This window comes from Pseudorca crassidens, chromosome 11 (assembly GCF_039906515.1).
Source record: "Pseudorca crassidens isolate mPseCra1 chromosome 11, mPseCra1.hap1, whole genome shotgun sequence".
Classification (NCBI taxonomy): Eukaryota; Metazoa; Chordata; class Mammalia; order Artiodactyla; family Delphinidae; genus Pseudorca; species Pseudorca crassidens.
Window position 1 is genome coordinate 101907856 of NC_090306.1, and position 20131 is coordinate 101927986.

The 20131-nt window shown below is 42.0% G+C and overlaps 1 protein-coding gene across 2 annotated transcripts in view; it reads right to left on the reverse strand.

Annotated features, from left to right (window-relative positions):
• Nucleotides 1-2277: 2277 nt before the first annotated feature.
• The window catches only part of SMC1B (structural maintenance of chromosomes 1B), an 86252-nt gene continuing 68398 nt past the window's right edge, over nucleotides 2278-20131 (reverse strand). The window contains exons 16-25 of one of the 2 annotated variants that reach the window (XM_067698361.1): nucleotides 19845-19986; nucleotides 18838-18983; nucleotides 16920-17073; nucleotides 13206-13304; nucleotides 11199-11355; nucleotides 10545-10699; nucleotides 9404-9555; nucleotides 7206-7275; nucleotides 4056-4166; nucleotides 2278-2699 (exon numbers count right to left, since the gene is read on the reverse strand). In XM_067698361.1, coding sequence (XP_067554462.1) covers nucleotides 2607-2699; nucleotides 4056-4166; nucleotides 7206-7275; nucleotides 9404-9555; nucleotides 10545-10699; nucleotides 11199-11355; nucleotides 13206-13304; nucleotides 16920-17073; nucleotides 18838-18983; nucleotides 19845-19986 — 1279 coding nt within the window. In that variant the 3' untranslated portion in view covers nucleotides 2278-2606. The remainder of the gene's footprint in view (nucleotides 2700-4055; nucleotides 4167-7205; nucleotides 7276-9403; nucleotides 9556-10544; nucleotides 10700-11198; nucleotides 11356-13205; nucleotides 13305-16919; nucleotides 17074-18837; nucleotides 18984-19844; nucleotides 19987-20131) is intronic. The other variant, XM_067698362.1, reaches the window with a different exon arrangement.

Sequence of the window (20131 nt, forward strand, 5' to 3'; positions counted from 1 at the left end):
TGGCTTTTTTAAAAAAGACACATTTATAAAGTGCAATCCGGGCAAGATACGTGAATTTGAAAGTTGGTCATACATAGGGTGTAGCAATATTAAAAGCATGGAAAATGATGTGAAACAGGATATAAAACTGGAAAAGTAAAGTAGAGCCAGTTCAAGACGAGCTATGAGTGCCACGCTGAAGAATCGGAGGCCTTCTTGTTGTAATGAGTGAATATATCTAGTCAGTTCTGCTGTGATTCTTATTTTAGAATGCAAATTTATTCCAACAAGATTGATATGTTAGAAAGAAACAATCTGAGCATAACTCGCTCACTTACTTATAATTTTGCCTCTGAGAAACACTGAGTCAGGGAGTGACTAAGTATGGATTTGTTTGCTGCCTCAAGCTGGAATAGTTTTTACATTTTTAAATGGTTATATTTTAAATAATAGTTACACAGACACCTACGCAATAGCCTCTTTGCTTCCTCATCGAAGCCTGAAATACGTATGACTCTCTGGCCCTTAAAGAAGTTTGCTGGACCTGCTCTAGGTGAAGGCGGGAGACTGCAGCCGGCTGCACAGAGCTGCGGGGGACACGCCGCCCAGCCCTCAGCTCCCTCAGACGAGCCTTCCCCCACTCGACCTCAGCAGCAAGCTTCACCCGATGGGTTGCCCATTTCACAAGCCAACGTCTGCGTGTTTTGAGATGAAGTGCCATATATGCTCTAGTATTTGGGAATTGCTTAACTCCTTAGTGTGTATAAAACCAGCTATTTATTAAGTTCCTGTCTTTTTTTTTTGGACCCCATGTGTCCCATCAGCCGGTGGTTTTCATTGTGCACTTTTGCATGGCGCCGGGGTTTTCAGGAATGTGGGTGTACTGCGTTAGAACAAAACCGTGGTCCTACTCAAGGATCACCGGCGATCCACGAGTCCAAGCAAGTTACGAGACAGAGAGAACAGGCCAGGCAGAGAAAAGGGTCTACACTGAGCTCCGTGTCACCGAAGGGACATTTCAATGTAAAGTTGATGCCTTTCAAGGCAGGAGGCGGCGGTGATTTAGATGGTATTACCAGCACTGAAAAAAGGAACAAAGGACTAGTGGCTTCTGCTGTCTCAAGTTCTTAGAGACTAGCTGATGGAGCACAGGAAAGCAAGTTTTACCTGAAATAATGAATGTTGTTCAAAAGCGATTCCATTACTTCAGGAGGCCACTCCTTGATTAATTAATTAGCACTTGGGCCCAAAGCAGCCTTAAATACAAGACCACCAGCACCTTAGAATTTTTTAATTCCATTTTTAAATGGAAATGAAGTACTATTGAAAACTCTGCAACTTTCTTTCCTACCCCTAATAATGTACAGTGGGCCTTCCGTTTCCATGGGTTCTACATCTGTGGATTCAACCAACCTTGGATTGAAAATAGGAAAGGGGGGCTTCCCTGGTGGCGCAGTGGTTGAGAGTCCACCTGCCGATGCAGGGGACACGGGTTTGTGCCCTGGTCTGGGAGGATCCCACATGCCGCGGAGCGGCTGGGCCCGTGAGCCATGGCCGCTGAGCCTGCGCGTCCGGAGCCTGTGCTCCACAACAGGAGAGGCCCGCATACCGCAAAACAAAAACAAAAACAAAAAGAAAATAGGAAAGGGAATTCCCTGGTGGTCCAGTGGTTGGTTAGGACTCCGTGCTTCCACTGCAGGGGTCACGGGTTCGATCCCTGGTTGGGGGAATAAGATCCTGCAAGCCGTGTGGTGCAGCCAAAAAAAAAAAAATAGTCGGGGGAAAAAAGATGCCAAAAATCAATACTTGGATTTGCCGCATACAGGCAACTATTTACATAGCATTTACATCGTATTAGGCATTATAAGTCATGTAGAGATGATTGAAAGTATATGACAGAATGTGCACAGGTTATATGCAAATATTATACCAATTTAAATAAGGGGCTTGAGCGTGTTGGATTTTGGCATGCGTGATGCCCACAGATAATAAGGATGACTGTTTCCGTGGAGAAGTCAGTTGTTACTTGGGAAAACCTGTGTTCTTCAGTGTTTCCTTAACAGAAATTATATTCAGAAAAATTTAAATTGCATTGAAGGAGACGTAATTTAATTTCACCTTAAAGTTTTGTTTCTAAAACTGTAGATGGTAGACATTTGAAATTAGACTTTTTTATTGGCATTTTCAATACTGACTTCAGTTCCTCTGAAATAATTTTCCATAAAACACAGGTTTAACACCTTAGAAACTAAGAGTTTCCCTTAAAGATTACTTAAACATACAAGGCGAGATCAGAGTAAAGATGATGCAGGATTTGAAAACTTTCTGACTGGCTTTCAAAAATGGAAGTTAAAACTATGGTGGTTTCTTTTTTAAACTTTCAGAGCTAACTCACAAAAAAATACTACCTGCTGGAATGGGGCCTGGGCACTCCTTAATGGAAGTGAGCTACAGCATCTTTGCCTGGTAGCAATTAAGCTTTTTCATAAGTGACACACAGGCTGTCTAGCTTTTGCTCCAGAAGTCTGTCACTCAAGAGTGCTGTGGGGTTGAACGGCAGAGTGAGAACAGTGACTAGCCTGGGCGCTGCGTGACTCTGCTCTTACAGCACAGGGGCATTCTGCGTCCTAACGGGCCTCCTGCTGCTTTCTCTTGTCTTCAGTATCTGGATACTGAGACAGATCTAGGGTCAAAACTCGGCTGAACATGCAGTCATCATGCTGAAAGGGAGAGAAGACAGTTAAAAGTCAGTTCCTTTACTTAGGGAATAAGTGCTATTAAATGTAAAATAAGAGCCGTTAGTGAGTCTAGATTTGCATTTGAAAAGGAGCCTCCTTAGAGCCACCTCAAAAGGTATTACTCTGCATTACATCAGCTTTATTTATGTCTTCTATTGATCTGGTAAAGGGTACCAGAATATGCCACCCGGAAACAGGCCTCTTTTGCATATGGATTGTTCTGAGCCAGAGGCTACTGAAAACCAGCAGATGTAGGAAAAGCTCCAAAAACCAGGCACAGGTTTTCCTTTTGTAAAGGAAGTTTACATTTATGTAAAAGATGACACCCTTTCCACTCTTAACTCTTTATCAGTGGAGAAGGCACCTCAATCTGCAGAGCAAATCTGACTGAACAGCCCTTGTTTACTGTACTTCTCCTGGTCACCTTCCCATCACTTGCCTCCCCTGCCCAGAAGCCCCAAGACTCTTCCTTATTTTAGCCTAGGATGGTATTAAGTCCAAGTTCTAGCCAGCCCTTTGAGTTACTCATTGCTGGCTGTACCCATGTGTGCACACATGATGCACATATTAACAACCTGTTTTTCTCTTGTTAATCTATCTATTGCTGGTCTAATTTACAGGGCCCCAGCCAGAGAACCTGAGTTGGGTAGGAAAAGGTTTTATCCCTCTCCTACACTGGTAATGAGAACTTCCATTTCTCTCTGGCAGCATATTTCCAGTGATCCCCTAACATTAATTAGGCACAGGAAGGGAAGTTAATTTTTATCTTAGCTTAAAGGAAAACACAGGAAGCAAAACCTAATTGTCCAAGAATTGAATGATTTGAATGAGTTGCCCTGCTCCATTAGCTCAGGTAAGTATTTTCGGTGGCTCAAGAAAGGTGTGTTTGAATTCTAGAAGTTACTATACAACTTGGAACTTGCCAATTTCTTTGGTTTTTTTTTTCCTTGGTTAGTTTTGGAAGATAAATAGTTCCTTGTTCTACCACAATGCATTTGTTTTTGCCTACAACATTCAAACATTACAGAAATATGAAACAATATTGACAATTTATTCTAAGTTAATATGTACTATTATTTTATAAACAATTATCATACTGTTCTGCAATTTTCGATTTTCTTTTTCACTTAAAATATATCTTAAATTTCTGTGTACTGCCATGGAAAAATATCTGAGTAGTTACTGTTAAGTCTTATTTGATTAAAAAATCATTTAAGCCTATATTTATAAACTGCAGAAATCAAACAGTATCTATAGACTTCACTAGGAACTTATAATTGTGCTGTCAGGACACTCTAAGGTGATTTTTATTCCTCTCCCCCATTTACTTATCTTTACCTCTGGATAGATGCCTATCAGTGCATCAGCTTTGCAATATAACTCCTCTTTTAGGGAAATGATTATCATCTGAAACTGGTCCTGAGTCTGCTCTTTGATATAACTCGATACCTGGGAGGGAGGAGAAAGCACACATTTCATCAGTAAAGAAAGGTCTCGTCTCTCGGGGTCTGGAGGACAGTGATTCTGCATGTCTCTGAATCTGCCCATTTTAGGTGACAAGGCGCTTACTTCCCTTTCTGTTAATTCAGTAAATCCACTAAAACTGCAGAAATGGAAATAGCTCAGATTGTAAAATAAGAGGTTAGTAAAAAATATATAAACCTCATTAATTCTATACCTGAAAACTTGGAAGAATATTTTTTTAAGAATAAAGCTCTAACTTAAGATACTATCATGTGAATACGAAATCAACCTTTACAACAAGATAAAACCACCACTCAGATATTTTATGAGGGTGAAGAAGGGCTGGTATTTAAACTTCCAACTTCCTATATTGCCAACAAAGCCTCAGGGTGGGAAAAATATGGCGATTATATATGTATTCATAATCCATAATCAACTCATTTGGTTAGAGGGGAGCTCAACAGCTCCTTCAGGAGGCTTAATTCCAAGGAATGAGAATAAGAACAGATAGACTGGATAGAAATGGGTCTTGGTGAACAAACTACTCAGAATTTGGAGAATGATAAAGAACTTAGACTCAAACCACAGTTTAACAAGATACTTGCCAACTCCCTGGATCTCTCTGCAATTCCAGAGGGTGTCTTCTCCATGTGTATTGGTCCTGACTGCACGCAAGATACTAAGGGCACAAGTTCTGGAAGCAGGAATGGCGGCTCTGGTTGAGGAATGAGTCACTAGTTGAGGTGAATGATGAGAGAGGAGGGAAACGGCTTTGGACTAAGAGGCTGAATTCATAGAAGGAACTGCCGCATTAGAGGCAATGGCAGCCACTATGATACAGGTCTTTAAAAAGTCTTGGGATATTGATAGAATGGAAGAGGAGATGGGATGCAAATACGTAAGGCATGCATTTTGCTAGGAGAGTTGCCTGTGATCAATGCTGGGCACCCTGATCACAAGAGGGACTGGAAGCGCCTTCCAAGCTGCTCATATTACATCACTGCTCATACTCAGTTCAGCAGCGGGGTGCCAGGAACGTAAATCTCAAAGGGAAACTGGAAATTAAGAGGTTTTTGATACATAGGATAGGTGCAAATAGAAAAGTCTTAAGAAAGACCTAGTATGTGAAGATGCCACTAATACGAACATCTAAATTTTGCTAGAAGATATGGATCCCTTAAATGCTACAGAGAGAAGGGGCAGTCCACAGTGATGGATCCCACCCACCCCCCAGACCACACACAAAGGGTATGGGATACAAAGTACTAAAATTAACCTTCTGAGGGGAAATTTCTCCCAAATGAGTGAGGCTATGGAGTCCAGTTAGCTGATGCAGACTGGCTGGCATTCAAGAGAGACAAATCAAGATTTTCTTTTCTTCCCGTTTTCTTCCCCCAGTAATCCTGAAGTCTCTGGTAGGTCACAGAATGTGGCTCTTGCCTGTTCTCTACAACGTTCGGGGGACTTCGGATTTGTTTTCTAACTTCTGTGGGGGTGGTGTTGATGTGCTATTCTTATGTACGCTATGACATGTTTAAAAAGCAAGGTCCGGGACTTGGCTGGTGGCGCAGTGGTTAAGAGTCCGCCTGCCAGTGCAGGGGACACGGGTTCGAGCCCTGGTCTGGGAAGATCCCACATGCCGCGGAGCAACTAAGCCCGTGCACCACAGGTACTGAGCCTGCGCTCTGGAGCCCGCAAGCCACAACTACTGAAGCCCGCACACCTAGAACCCGTGCTCCACAACAAGAGAAGCCACTGCAATGAGAAGCCCGCGCACCGCAATGAAGAGTAGCCCCCACTCGCCGAAACTAGAGAAAGCCTGAGCGCAGCAACAAAGACCCAACGCAGCCAAAAATAAATAAATAAATAAAATTTTAAAAAAAGTATAAAAAAATAGATAAGGTCCTAGAGAGGTTTGGGTTAGATGAATACAGCCTGGGAAATCTGAAAGATGACATTGTTGCCTAAAATTAGAAGTTACCACAGGCTGCAGCTCCTGAAAAATCCCCTGACTCTCCCAGGCATTACACATGAGGTTCAACAGAGTAACAAATCAGGGAGGTCAGTTTCAGAGACTCAACCTGTCAGGGTGGCACCCCAAGACTGACTACATCTCTCGGGGCTGGACTCATTAACCGAGCTCATAAGACTAAGGTATAAACCAGAATGCCAGTGTACAAATTAACAGAGATATATCTGTCAGCATGACCAGAGCAGCCTCCTTGTAAGCAGCTGTAAATGCAAAGCCCAGTCATTTCATTCATCCATTTCTGGAAATGGATGGCTCTGGAAGTAGGACCACAACACAGGGACTCTGCAGGATGGAGCTGTCCCAGCCCTGGGCAGTGACAGGCACTGCCAGTGTTTGCCGCTATCCTTTGGTCACGTGTCCATGGTCAACCCCATTCTCAGGTCAAAAATTTACAGTCAGGATGTGTGGTCTGAGAGCCTGTCTCTCAGGTGGCTTTGTGTATCTATGCACTGATCTTTAAGGCTGACTTTTAGTTGTGTCCTTAGTTCCCCCATGGTCTCAAATACTGAAAACAGTGCAAGTGTAGTAAATGACTATAAATTTTAATAAACGAAGGGGAGCAGAATTTTGAACTTTAATTCCTTTGGAATTTTATTTAGATATGTTATTTTTGGACTTTATTAAACACTAATTTGGTCCTGTTTGCCATGTGGCCTACTATTAAGGTCTGCTGCTACTACTACTACTAAGGTCTACTACTAGGGCCCAAAAACCTAGATTTAGGGAAAAGCAAGTCACCCAGTAGCAATGTTGTGGATCCAGTATAGTGATTCTCACTTGACTCCCCAGGAACTCATTGAGGGTCCCCTAAACCTTGAATGAAAGCTACTACCCTGAATCATCTTGTTTTTAGATTTTTAACTTAGAAAAATCTATTTTTAACCAGCAATTATCAAATAAACATGTTCAGGGTAAATTGCCTTCTGACTGCTGCATCATGATCCTTGAATTATAGACACTGTACTGGAAATTAAAAGCAGAAAGGAACTTACTTTGCCAATGTTAGTATTGTCCAGGGCTGCATCTACTTCATCTAAAACAAAGAATGGAGCAGGCCGAAAACTAGAAAAAAATTATAATCGCTTAAGTTACAACTTTGTTTTACAAGACTTGGAGGAGAGAACTAAGAGTATTCAGGATAAATAAATAAAACACATCCTTTTGGATGCTTTTGTCTAGGTCACCAATGACCTCTATGTCGGTAAATCCAACGCTCAATTCTCAGTTCACATCCCAGGTGACCTTTGCAGATGGTACGGGGGGTGGTGGTGGGGGTGGGGGGGCGGGGCGGGGCGGTCCTCCCCGTTCCTCTGACGTCAAGGACAAGGACATGGCCTCCGCCCGGTGCCTCACCCATTGCTCCAGGCCCCAGTCTCCTAGCAGCTCCTCCCCATCTCTCTAACTTCTTGACACTGCAGTGCCTTCGGGGCTCAGCGCTTAGAGCACTCCTCCATCTGATTAGCTCCCTTGGTGATTTCATCTGCTCTGGAGGTTTTAAGTATCTTCTATTGATAGTTCTGACCTCTCTCTTTAACCCTGGCCTCACGGGTCCAACAGCTTCCTCAACTCCATGTGGGTGTCTAGCGTGAACTCGTGCAAAATCAAACTCCTCACCTACCCCTCAAACCCATCCCTCCTGTGGTCCTCTCCAGCTTAGTGAATGGCAGCTCTTATCACTCCCGTTGATTAGGGTCCCTCCTACCCCACGCCCTGTCTGCTCCCACACTGGTCCAACCCGCCACGATCCTCCAGTCTGACTGCTACACGAGTTTCCTAATCCTGTGCCTGCCACTGCTGCACACAGTCTATTCTCTACAGGCGCCAGGCTCCCTCTGGCCTCAGGGCCTTTGCACTTGTTCCTCATGTCTAGAACATTCTTCCCTTAGAATTCTCCCCTAGAACATCCATCCACGTGACTTGCTCCCTTATTTTCTTCAAATCTTTGCTCAGATACTACCTTTTCAAATAGGCCTTCCCAGAAGACTTTTAAATATTGCAAACCCTTCCCTGTTACTATCACCATTCCCTTCTTTAATTTTCTCTATAGCATCTGTCATTTTCTAATAGTCTCTATATTAGAGAATTACTTTACTAATACACCTTATTTATCATCTGTCTTCCTCAACTAAAATGAAGCATCTTTGAGACAGGGAATTTGTTTTCTTCACTGCTGTCTCTAATGTCTATTTTTGAAAAAATATTTATTTGGTTGCGGCACACGGGATCTTTAGTTGCGGCATGTGGGATCTAGTTCCCTGACCAGGGATCGAACCCAGGCCCCCTGCATTGGAAGCATGGAATCTTAGCCATTGGACCACCAAGGAAGTCCCTCTAACGTCTGTTAACACCACTCGACACACAGTAAATATTTAATAAATATCTGTTGAATAAATGGGATGGGGGTGACACCTAGTATTAGTCTTATTCTGCTAAGATTTACTTCACACAGGCTCTTGTTTAAGTTCCTGCCTCCTGTTTTTCCCAAAGTCCTCCTGCATTAATGGCATTTTCTTTTCCTTTCCTGTAATTGCCAATTCCTTTTCCTTCTTGAGACCAGTAGAAAACAGCTGTAAAACTTTTATGTTGATCTTTCTGATCATGATAATAGAGAGGCAGCATCATCTATACCTTAGTTCTTCATCTAATGCTTTGAATGTCAAAAGTTAATTGCCTTAATTTTAGCTAACATTTTTCCCCTTGCTTTATTTTACAAACGTTAAGTGTCACCATCATCAGTGGAAATGAGGAGGTTAAACATTTTTTTCAGAAGAAATACTTTAACATTCCTTACTAAATAGCAGATCTCTGAATAGGGACAAGGAAAATAATATACAAGTTAGGTGTTTTTATTTTGTTTGGCTTTGTTGTTGGTACTGTTTTTTGGCAATCCTGATTTCACATCTGGCCATTTGATACTCCTTTTTCTCCTTTATTTTCTATGAAGCTGGAATATTAGTAGCTACTGATAATAACAAATTGAATAAAAATCTGTCGAAGACTGAATTCTCTCTTAGATTTGCTGCCTAAATTGTTACAGGCCTACAGCATAACCTGACTTGTCTGGCTGAAAAAAAGTTTTGTATCACGTACGCTAAATATGACTAAAGAAAAGTAATTAACAGATCTTCTGTAGGAAGGTCTATTTGGTTTCTGCCCTGATGCAAAATCATATAGCTCACTGTGACCTTACCTGTGCACAGCAAACAGGAGAGCCAAAGCTGCCACACACTTTTCTCCCCCCGACAAATTATCCATTGGCATGAACCGTTTGCCTGGGGCCACACAGTTATAGCTAATTCCCTCCAAGTAAGGCTCTTCTGGGTTTTCTGGGCTAAGAAATGCCTGAAACACATGTTATTTATTTAGCAGCATCAGAAAAGCTATTAGTAAATTTCAACATGGAATTGCAACAGAGTTTAACTACAAAATACTCTTGGTTAGATTTTCCTCCATTTTGATGGAAAAATATCAATGCCTGTAAATAATGTATTTAGCTCTATCTATATGTAATCACAGACAGCAAGGGTGTCTGGGGCGGGGAGTAGAGGGAAAGCATTCTAACATAAAGGATAAGGCCTTCCCATCAGGCTGCCATTCAAAGCTCAGAAGCATACGCTGCAGTCTTACTAAAACAATCTTCATTCAGTTCTTTCATTGGTCCTTTCATCAAATCTTTATTGATGAATCCTGTCCTTTGGTCTTACTTTACTGAAAATAAGTTATTTTTGGTGAAAATTCTAAATATATGATTCAGGATTACCTCAGTCATAAAAGAATCCCATGAGAAAGAGGGAAAAGCAGATAGATCAGATCAGATCTACATCTTTAGTCCACATTCAAGTCCACAGTATTTGCTGTGGATGCTGATCACGGAATGGAGAGATTACAAGGGGCACATCTAGATCTGAACGCTGCCTTTAGTTCTTTCCCTCTCCTTTGTTACTCTGGGCAACTCCACAGACCCCAGATCAACCATTTTCCCCAGATCATCTACATCACCCTAACTTTACTACAGAGATGGCTCTATAAAATCAAATTAGTACAGGTGACAGAATTCCAGAACTGAAAGAGAACCTGGAAACCAAATGCTCTAACCCACTCATTTTGCAGATGAAGAAGCAGGACCAGAGAGATTCTGACTTGTCCAGGCTGGTTAGTGGTGGAATGAGTAGGACCTAGAACACAGGTCACTGCAATGACCAATTTCCATGAGCTGACTTTGCCCGGTAAGTGGGTCATTCAGATAGTGTGGTGGCGATTTCCCACCAGAAAAAAACCACACCACCAATAACACGAAGTTCCCACTCATATTTGAGGTGAAAAATACGTACTTGGGCACTGTTGTTTCTGCAGAGCTTCTTGTAGATCTGATCAATTGCGACTGAGACGTGCTCAAAACATTGGCTGAAAAGATTGTATCTCCTTTTTTTCACCTGTTCAAACTCTTGCCTACGTATTCTGGCTTCCTTTCTGCTGGCCTCAAAAGCTAAGAGAGAATCAATGTTCTTTATTTTGGAGACCACCAAGGGCTTCTCTTATTTCACCTTTAAAGCATAAAATATTTTTTAAACTAGATTTTGAGTTTGGTTGTCTTGAGTAAAATCTACCTTCAAAACACCTCAACTATTATTAATTCCAAGAAAATGACTTAAAACTGATGAGCCCTTTTTCTGGTAGGGCTGATTTTTAAATAATAATAACAAACTCCAACAGAGTATCTAATATGCCTCTTACGCTGGTATGAAATAAGACACTATTCTAAAATAATCAATACACCTGTCTTTAAATGAAAGCAGAACGCTTTTCAAAAGGAAGGAATTAGTGATTCAGTATTAAAAGTACATTACTATAAGATAATAGAGGAAAAAAAATATATAATAAAAACAAAGGTACAATTCAGGGGGGATTATTAGTAAATGTTATAGAAATCAAAGTTCCTAACACCCATGAATATGATATTGCTAACAACTAAAGCTTAATTTCACCGTCTGTGTACTCCTGAAACTTGTCTCTGACAGTCTTTAGGTTCTCCGGGGCTCTGAGGTTTGGGGCCGCTGTCCTCAGCAGGACATCTTCCTGGGATGCTACTTGTTGCCGTAGGAGTCTAAGGTGGGCCTCAATTTCTTTATCAGATTGTAGAGCCTATTATTGGCAAAGAACAGCAATGGTTAGCATGCCGTTTAGATCCAAACTGCTAAGGTACAATAATTAGGCACAGGGCCCTTCGGGATCTGGCCCGTCTCCCTCCGCATCCACTCCTGCCCTCCTTTGCGGCCCTCTCTGAGTCTGCAGTGCGGTCAGGTCACACTGCTGTAGCTTCCTGAAGTTGGCTGTGCTCTTTCATAGCTCTAGAGTCATAGATGCTGCTCTCTTGGAACGCGCTGCACCTTCATCTTTCTTAATCTGGCTAAAAAAGTAACAATTCATGTATCACTTCATTTACTCGTTCATTAAAAAATATTGATCATCTACTATGTATTAGACACTGAGGATTCAGTGATGAAAACTATTCTGTCCCTGCCCTTAAAGAGCTCACAGGGAAGTCAGACATGCAAACTGGCGTCTGCAACAGCGCGAAACCCTCCACCAGGCAAGCACAGGTATTATGGGGCAGGCAGAAGGGATCCAACCCATCTGGATGGGTAACACTTAAGCTGAAACCTAAACAATGAGCAGAACTAACTTGAGTGAAGCGAGAAGGGAAAAAGTGATGTAGGCATCACCTTCCAGGAAAATTTTCTTGACCCCCTCCCAGAGGGGTTAATTAATATCTGATAAAGGTGACATTTTAATTCATTGGGAAAAGAATTATTTAGAAGATGTTGAGTAAACTGGTTAACTTACGTACCTTTTAAAAAACAGATTCTTACCTCATACCATATATAAAGATAAATTTCAGATTAATTAAATAGGTGAGTGAAAACAAAAAAATCACTAACAGGAAGAAAATATTTATAAATATTTAGTCAGTAATGTCGTGGGGAAGGACTTTCTAAATACGAAAGCACTGAATAGACTATAAGATAGATCAGAACTTTATTCTGATTGCCAAAAGTACCACAAGTACAATGAAAAGAGCCCAACAAATGTAACAAAATGTATTAGAAACATCTGAAATTAAAAGATGTGGTAGCTACTGCTACTTGGTGTCCATTCTCCATTTCTTCCTTTCTAACAGAGCCCATGTTTGACCATCTCCCTCATACGTCCCAGGAACCCTGCTTGGTCTAAAGCTAAGTCCATCCCACCCCCAACAGTGATTGGTCAGGAATGAACATGTGACCCAATTTAGGCCACTGTGATGAGAGGACAATTGGTAGAGCTTTGTGGAAAAGCCTTTCTTCAATCTTTGGAACAGCACCACTACAAAAGGCAGTCTCTCTCTTCTCTGAGGGTTGTGGTTGGGTGGCTGGAAGGCCAAGAAAGGCTACAGTCATTTTGCCCTCATGAGAGAAGCAGCTTCAGGACGAAGTCAAAACACAAAGCAAAATATGGCTATAGGGTTAAGAGAAAGAGTGAGAGCTGCTAAATTAAAGAGACCATGAAACTGGATTCCAGGTTTGTGCTCTGTAGCTGTGAAGTATTTGTCGCCTACTGAGGGTACTGCACTGGGACACAGACAGGGCAATTCAGGATGCTGGAGTATGTTGGCTACTTTTGTCTATTTCAGGACTTCTCAAAGACTTTATTATTCATTCTGAATCTCCAAGAAGGGAATAGACTTTCAAAACACTGACAGAAACTTTTCTTCTTCGGCAAGACATTGCATGGTATTGGTGTTCTACAGAACACACAGTAAGAAACGGTGATATAAAAACTTTAAATGTTTTAAACATTTTATGTGTAACCTATTTAGACTATTTCTTAAAAAAACATTAGGAAATCTACTTTCTCCCCTAAATTTATGCTCTATCATCTAAAATTATTCTGCAGTATTTAAATATTCACTATTACCATGAATTAGTCATGAACAACAGAAATCTTTCAATTACCTTCAAATCCTCTCTTAGAGAGCTGTAGTCTATCTCAATGGCAGCTTCTTTTTCATATATATCCATTGTTGCCTGGGTACTTTCTGCTTCAGGTCCCAACTGAAAAACATGAAGCCCTTCCCTTGTTATCTGAAATGGCGATCTCTACTCATCTGTCTGTCCCAAGGCCTCCAGTTGATTGCCACCTCATGCAGATTGAAAGTTAAAACCCTTATGTTGGCCTGCAAGGCCATGATGGTCTGGCCTCTGCTTCCCCTTTAACTTTACTTTGCGCCAGTCTTCCTGGTACTCGCTTTGCTCCCACTACACTGGCCTCCTTGAACAGACCAGGCACACGTCCACCTTAGGGCCGGCACACTGCCCTCTGCCTGGACACCCTTCCCCTAGATGTCTGCATCTCTTCATCTTCTACGTTGTCTGCTAACCAGCTGCCTTCTCTCAGGACATCCATGGCCTCTGCATCTAACATTGCAAACTCTCCTCCACCAATACTCTCTATGCCCTTCCCTGCTTTATATTTTCTTTAGCCTACAGCATCACCAAATACATAAATATTTTATCTGTTTACCATTTTGTTTCTGTGCCTATCTCTCCCCTAGTAGAATGTGAAGGAAGGGATTTTTGGCAGTTATACTCACTGCTGTGGTCTCAGTGCCTAATGCAATGCTGACAACATAGCAATATATTTCAATTTCAATATATATCACTCTGAATGGAGAGAGGAATAGGAAAGAAGGGACAAATACATGAGCACTTACTCAGCTGTAGGCTGGTCTTTGGTGTAATGCTGATACCAAAAACAAAGACTTACAAATTAAGAGAAAAAAACCCCTTTGTCACTCACTCTTTTCTAGACGTTCTCAGCTGAAACAAACCCAATAAAACTACTTTTGGAATTAAGTCTATATTTTATGTAATATATTTATGTTAAAATGGTTCACAAGGAAGTGGAACTTGAATACAACATGTAATGCTGAATCCCTGAATCTCATGGTTCCTGTTGATGTGATTCAACATCGTGTTTTTTATTAAGCTTCTATATGAGTCATCTGATGCCTTGCTATTCAAAGTGTGGTCAGTGGGCCAGCAAGAGCGGGCCTCGCCTGGGAGCCATTAGAAATTCAATCTCTTAGGAAACAAGATCCCCAGATGCTTCATGTGCACAGTATGGTTTGGGAACCAGTGATCTGGTATAGTCTTCCCCACAATAGAAGAATCTTCTATGAGAATCCTGGCAGATGTAGGTAACTTACCCTCTGTCTGCACACCTCCAATGGAAGGGAAATCTCAGGTTCTACCTTACAATGGTTGTAAGACAATGATTCCTTACAACTGTTGTAAGACAATTAATTCTATTCGGCGATCCTTGTCCAGCCCTCTGGAGAGTCACAATTTATACCTAATGCCTTTTCTGTTTTGGGCTTTATACACTACCTTGTATAGCACCCCTATCACATGGCTGCTACTAGATGTCTTGTAAAATTTTAATCAGGGAACTCCCCACTAGAGGCCCTCCCTCTTTCTAGTAGGAAGTGTTCCCTAGTAGAAGAAATCTGACTCTGTCCTAAATCCCCCAGCCCTAGTATCCCCCTTAGGACCAAAAAGAACAAGTAGGGGCCGTCCTCTATGACAGACCTTCTTCTCTTCGAGGGATAACCATATTCTCCAAGACTTCTCTTCCCAGCACGACACGGTTGGGGCCTTTTCACTATCGTGGACACTTTACTCTCAAAGAGCACCATGCTTAGCATGCGAATGCAGTGTCCCAGTGTGGCTTGATCAGCACAAAGTGGAGCAGAACTATCACTTTTTCTTTTTAGATAATGATTCACTATTAATCCAGCTTAAAGTATTAATACCTGCTTTGAAAGAGCCCACTATGAATATGAAAGTCGTTCACGCTAATAAACAAATAATTTCACACTCATGATGGGCATGTTGGAGAATACTTCTGAAAGTTCACACTAACTGAAAGAATAGGACCAAAGCAGCAGCAGGAGTACTTAACCAACAGCATTTACCTAGATGTCAGTCATTACAACTGCTTCTTCCTCTGCACTATTCTATGACGAACCTCTTCTAAAATTACACTGCCTTTTAAACAGACTTTCCATTTCTCTCTATATTATTGTGAGTACTGTTTTTCTGCTCCCATCCACTTCTGCTGTTACAGATGCCTCCCTTCCCTCTCTCTGCACCCTTAAGAGCAGACACGTGGCCCTGAATGAGCCAGAGTTCTTCCCTAGGATTCTTCTAACTGAGAGGGGGCAGGGGAGAGGTGTCTTTCCCCTCTGGTCAAAGCTGGTGGCTACAGCTGCAGCCCCACGAGGAAAGCTGATCTGAAAAAATAAAGCCAATACATAAAAAAAAAAAAAACATACTGAGCCAGAAAGAGTTCTTGACAGTGTTCAAATTCCTGGACCGAGTCACGTATGAGACTGCCTCCATTCCAGCCCTAGCCCTTTACCTGCCTTTTCCCCCTTTAAAGCCATCTGAGTGGGGTTCAGGACACTTGTGGCCAGCAAAGGGTCTTCTCCTTTCCTTATCCTTTCCTTACCTTCTATCTGGGATGTGATCTCTGCTAAAATAGAGAAAAAAGACTTTTGGCCGAGCTGCGCAGCTTGCGGGATCTTAGTTCTCCATCCAGGGATCGAACCCCGGGGGCCCAGCAGTGAGAGCACCGAGTCCTAACCACTGGACCGCCAGGGAATTCCCAAGAAAAAGGATGTCTGAGTATATCACACCAGAATTATGCTATGAGAAGTGGTCAATATTAGCAGGAGAAAAACTGTTTTATAGTTACTTCAAATTGAAGAACTCAAAGGACTGAAGGCCTCTTCTGGAGTAGAAATTGGATGGAAATGCATGGATTTCTGACTGCGGGCAGAGCAGAAAGGGGAGGAGGGATGTGGAAGGGAGACCACAGAGATTCACTAAAGAACTCAGAGATAATCTGAGAGGTAAAAGAAATAACTATTTTCACCATCCTCTGGATTGGCTAACAGTAAGATATTCTTCCTGAACTGTATAGGCATATCTTTCTTAACATGAGTGACAGAACTAAGGGTGTATAAACTTCCAGCCAGCCTAAAGAGTACTGTGCGATACAAATGTGACGAGGAAGAAAGGAAAGAGGCAAACAGAGAAACGTCCACCGCTGGCCGACGCTGGTCTCGCCCTCTGGCTCCGTGGGGCCTGCTGTTGCCTCCCCTCCCCCACACTCTCACCACCTGGACAGACTCAGTGAGGCACGTTTCTGCTGAGAGAGAACCACCTCAGGTTGTCAGTGAAGGTGCAGAGCAAGACCCCTCCACACACCGCGGACAACGTTACCAGAGTACAGAGAAGTGCTCACGCCAGCAGGCCACTGGCACCTGGCCTGTGGCTCACACCGCCTCCCCAGCACCCCTAACTCCAACAGGTTCAAGTCTCTGACCCCTCTTGGGCATCTGTGCACAGGTAAGAGACTCTGGTCCATCCTGTGGGGCTCAAAGGACATGGATTAGCAAGAGAAATAGAACTGCACAAAATGCCCAGCCCTGTGGCATGAGGACCATCCTGCCCTTTTTCTCTCCTAGAGACGTTTTTTCTGCCCCTAAAGGAGCTTCAGAACAAGAGAAAGAATCTGCATAGATGCAACTTCACTAAGCAGCCAAAGGCCTTACATTAAGTTCCACACAACTGCACATATTTTAAAATCATTTGCTAGAATACCTCCACTTCAATGATGTCATCCAGTGACCCCAACAAAAGAATTATTTCAATGTCTTGGACTTTGCAATCAAGCAACATGTTATGTTTCTCTAACCGCTTCTGTTCCAGAGAAGTTTGAAGGATTACAACTTTTTTTTGCCATTTTCCCACTTCCCTGTAAATACACAGATATGAAAAAGTGATTATATTTTACTAATTATGTAAAGTTGCACCAAGGAAGAAAAACATGTTATAAATGTACATGAAAAAAAAAAAGATTTTTTCTTATGAGTGCTGTTAAGTTGCAGAGTTAGCCCATGGATGCTTGTAATTTAAACTTCAACACTCCTGATAAAGGCCATGAATATAATTATTTAATCCAAGGGAGGATTTTCAATAATAAACATTATTACTTTAATCAGGCTAGCACCAATACAGTGCTTTCCTAGTTACCTTATTTTTGTTTTAATTAATTAATTATTTTATTTTTGGCTGGGTTGGGTCTTTGTCGCTGCACGCGGGCTTTCTCTAGTTGCGGCAAGCAGGGGCTACTCTTTGTGGCAGTGCGCAGGCTTCTCACTGCGGTGGCTTCTCTTGTTGCGGAGCACAGGCTCTAGGCACGTGGGCTCAGTAGTTGTGGCTCGCGGGCTCTAGAGCACAGGCCCAGTAGTTGCAGCACGCGGGCTCAGTAGTTGTGGCTCGTGGACTCTAGAGCACAGGCTCAGCAGTTGTGGCACGCGGGTTTAGCTGCTCCGCGGCATGTGGGATCTTCCCAGACCAGGGATAGAACCCGTGTCCCCTGCATTGGCAGGCGGATTCTTAACCACTGCGCCACCAGGGAAGCCCCACTTACCTTATTTTTAAAGCTGTACAATTTTTCAAGCTGCATTTCTCTTTCAGTATAAGTTCTACATTTTAGAACATCAAACCAAGAGAAAGAGTCTCTTAGCAAGAGAAATGTCTTACCAGTTAAGTCATTATGCACCTGACAGTCTCAACTTTTTTTACTGCCACCACTAATGTAATGCCTTCTATCTTAATGAGGGCTTGGGAGTTTTACCAGTTGAAACAAGGTGGAACTTTAAAGAGGACCCAGAAGAAGGACCAGAAATGAAATTAAATAAATTAAGAATTATATGGTTTTTAAAAGTCTGATGACAGAGATGTGGTTCTGTTTAAACTAAATACGAGTTTTTAAAAAAAATCAAGAGTAAATGAACTTATTTCCGCTCAAAAATTTTAGACAAAGAATTTTCTGGCTGTATCTTGAAATACTAAAGGTCTTTGAACATTGTGGGAAATTGTGAAATGCCAAGAGGCTGAGCAAAAACAGAGCTCATTTCATCTGATCACTTATGTTTGTGTCAGTCACACAGGAAAGCAGATGTCACTGTGGTGCAACAAGCCAGCTGACTCAAAGTGTTATTGGTCATCATCGTGGCAAACATACCTGCTTATTGTGTAACAGGTACTGTTCTAAGTACCATATGAACACTCACTTATTTAATCCTTACAACTATTCTATGAGGTAGGCACTATTATTATCCCCATTTTACCGATGAGAAAACGAAGGCACAGTAAATAAGCGGCGAAACTGGGGCATGGAACCATGCAGTGTAGTTCCAGATTCTGCGCCTCACCTGCTATGCTTTGTCACACAGACAGACTAGCAGGAGACTCCCCAACAGGAAGGTACTGGTGTCAAGGGGATTTAGGGAAAGGAACTCTTTATATAGGTCCATGTTTTCACCCACCAAAAGGAACTATTCACTCTAAACAACTAACCACCTCTCTTGGTTTTCCCCAAACTGCAATGCTTGATAGGTGTGATGTGGGACCAAAAGCAACAAAGGGTGTATATTCAAATAATAAGACTTCCTATAATAAAATTCAAATTGATGGTAAACATCTTTTAAACTCTGATAAACTTCTTAGTCACCTATCAACTGCCAAAAACTTCTTCCGTTCCTCTTCAATTTGAGCTTGGACTTTCTCAGTGTTGGTAATCTGAGTGACAACTGTGTCCTTAAGTTGCTGCCGTTTCTCCATGAGTTCATCCACAATTTTCAGACAATTTTCTTCAGCCTGAATGGAGATGATTTACATTGTAGATTTACCATCTTCCACATTAATAAGGTCAACAGATCATTTTATTATTAATACAACAAAACCAGCCATTCCAAGGTAAACCCCTATCCTGTAGGCTGCCTGAACCTCTACCACAGAACGTGACCCACCCTTGTTTACACTTCCGGGTAATCACTACCTACCTTTCTCTTTCACTTCGGAGTCATTTCTCAGCTTGCTGCCGTCTGACTTCTGTTTCCACTGTCAGTGAAAATGTCCTTGCTACCATGACCTCTTAATTGGCAATTTTCCAGATTCTGACCTCTTGAAATTGCCATTTTCCAGACTTTACCTTTTCGACAACTTTCCTCACTTCCTTCTCCCTCCCTCTCTGGGGCTTCTGTAACACCACCCCTTCTGGCCTCTTCATAACCTATGTGGCCTCTCCTTCCAGAACTCCATCCTCGCCCCACTGCTCTTCACTGCCTTCCTCTCTGGTTGGAGCCTCACCCACTCACATACGGATTCAATTTACTCCCCTAAACCGGCCTAGACTTCTGTTATCTACGTCCTCTCTAACTACCTGCTGGAAATTGCTATTCAGATGTCACACAGGGAAGTCATGCTCCACAGGTCCAGAATTTTCTCTCCTTAATCTCTCCTCCTATCCACCAAGTTAGAATTCAGGACTCACCGTGTCACACTCCTCCCAATATCTAATAATTCATGAAGCTGTGTGGACTGTACTTCAAGTATTTCTCAAATGTGTACCCTGCCCCCACCTTCTATCACTATTAGAATTTTTCAGGAACTCAACAAATGTTTAATCATGGAAGAAAGTGATCATTTCAATGACTTCAGCCACCCATCATTAATTACCTTCTTTAGGTTATCGATGTCTTCTCTACCTTTCTGGATAGTTTCTTTTAATGTGTTAATCTTATTCAGTTTTTTCTTCAGCTGATTGCGACTATATTCAAGTTGAACATTAAGCCGAGTATTTTGTTTCTCAAATTCTAATCTAGTATAATAAAGTCAAGCATTACAAGTGGTAAACAGAGTCCTTCAATTATTTAAACTCTTTTTTAGTTTTTATTATGGAAAATTTCAAACAAATACAAACATAAAGGGAATACTATAATGAATTCCCATATAGCTATCACCCA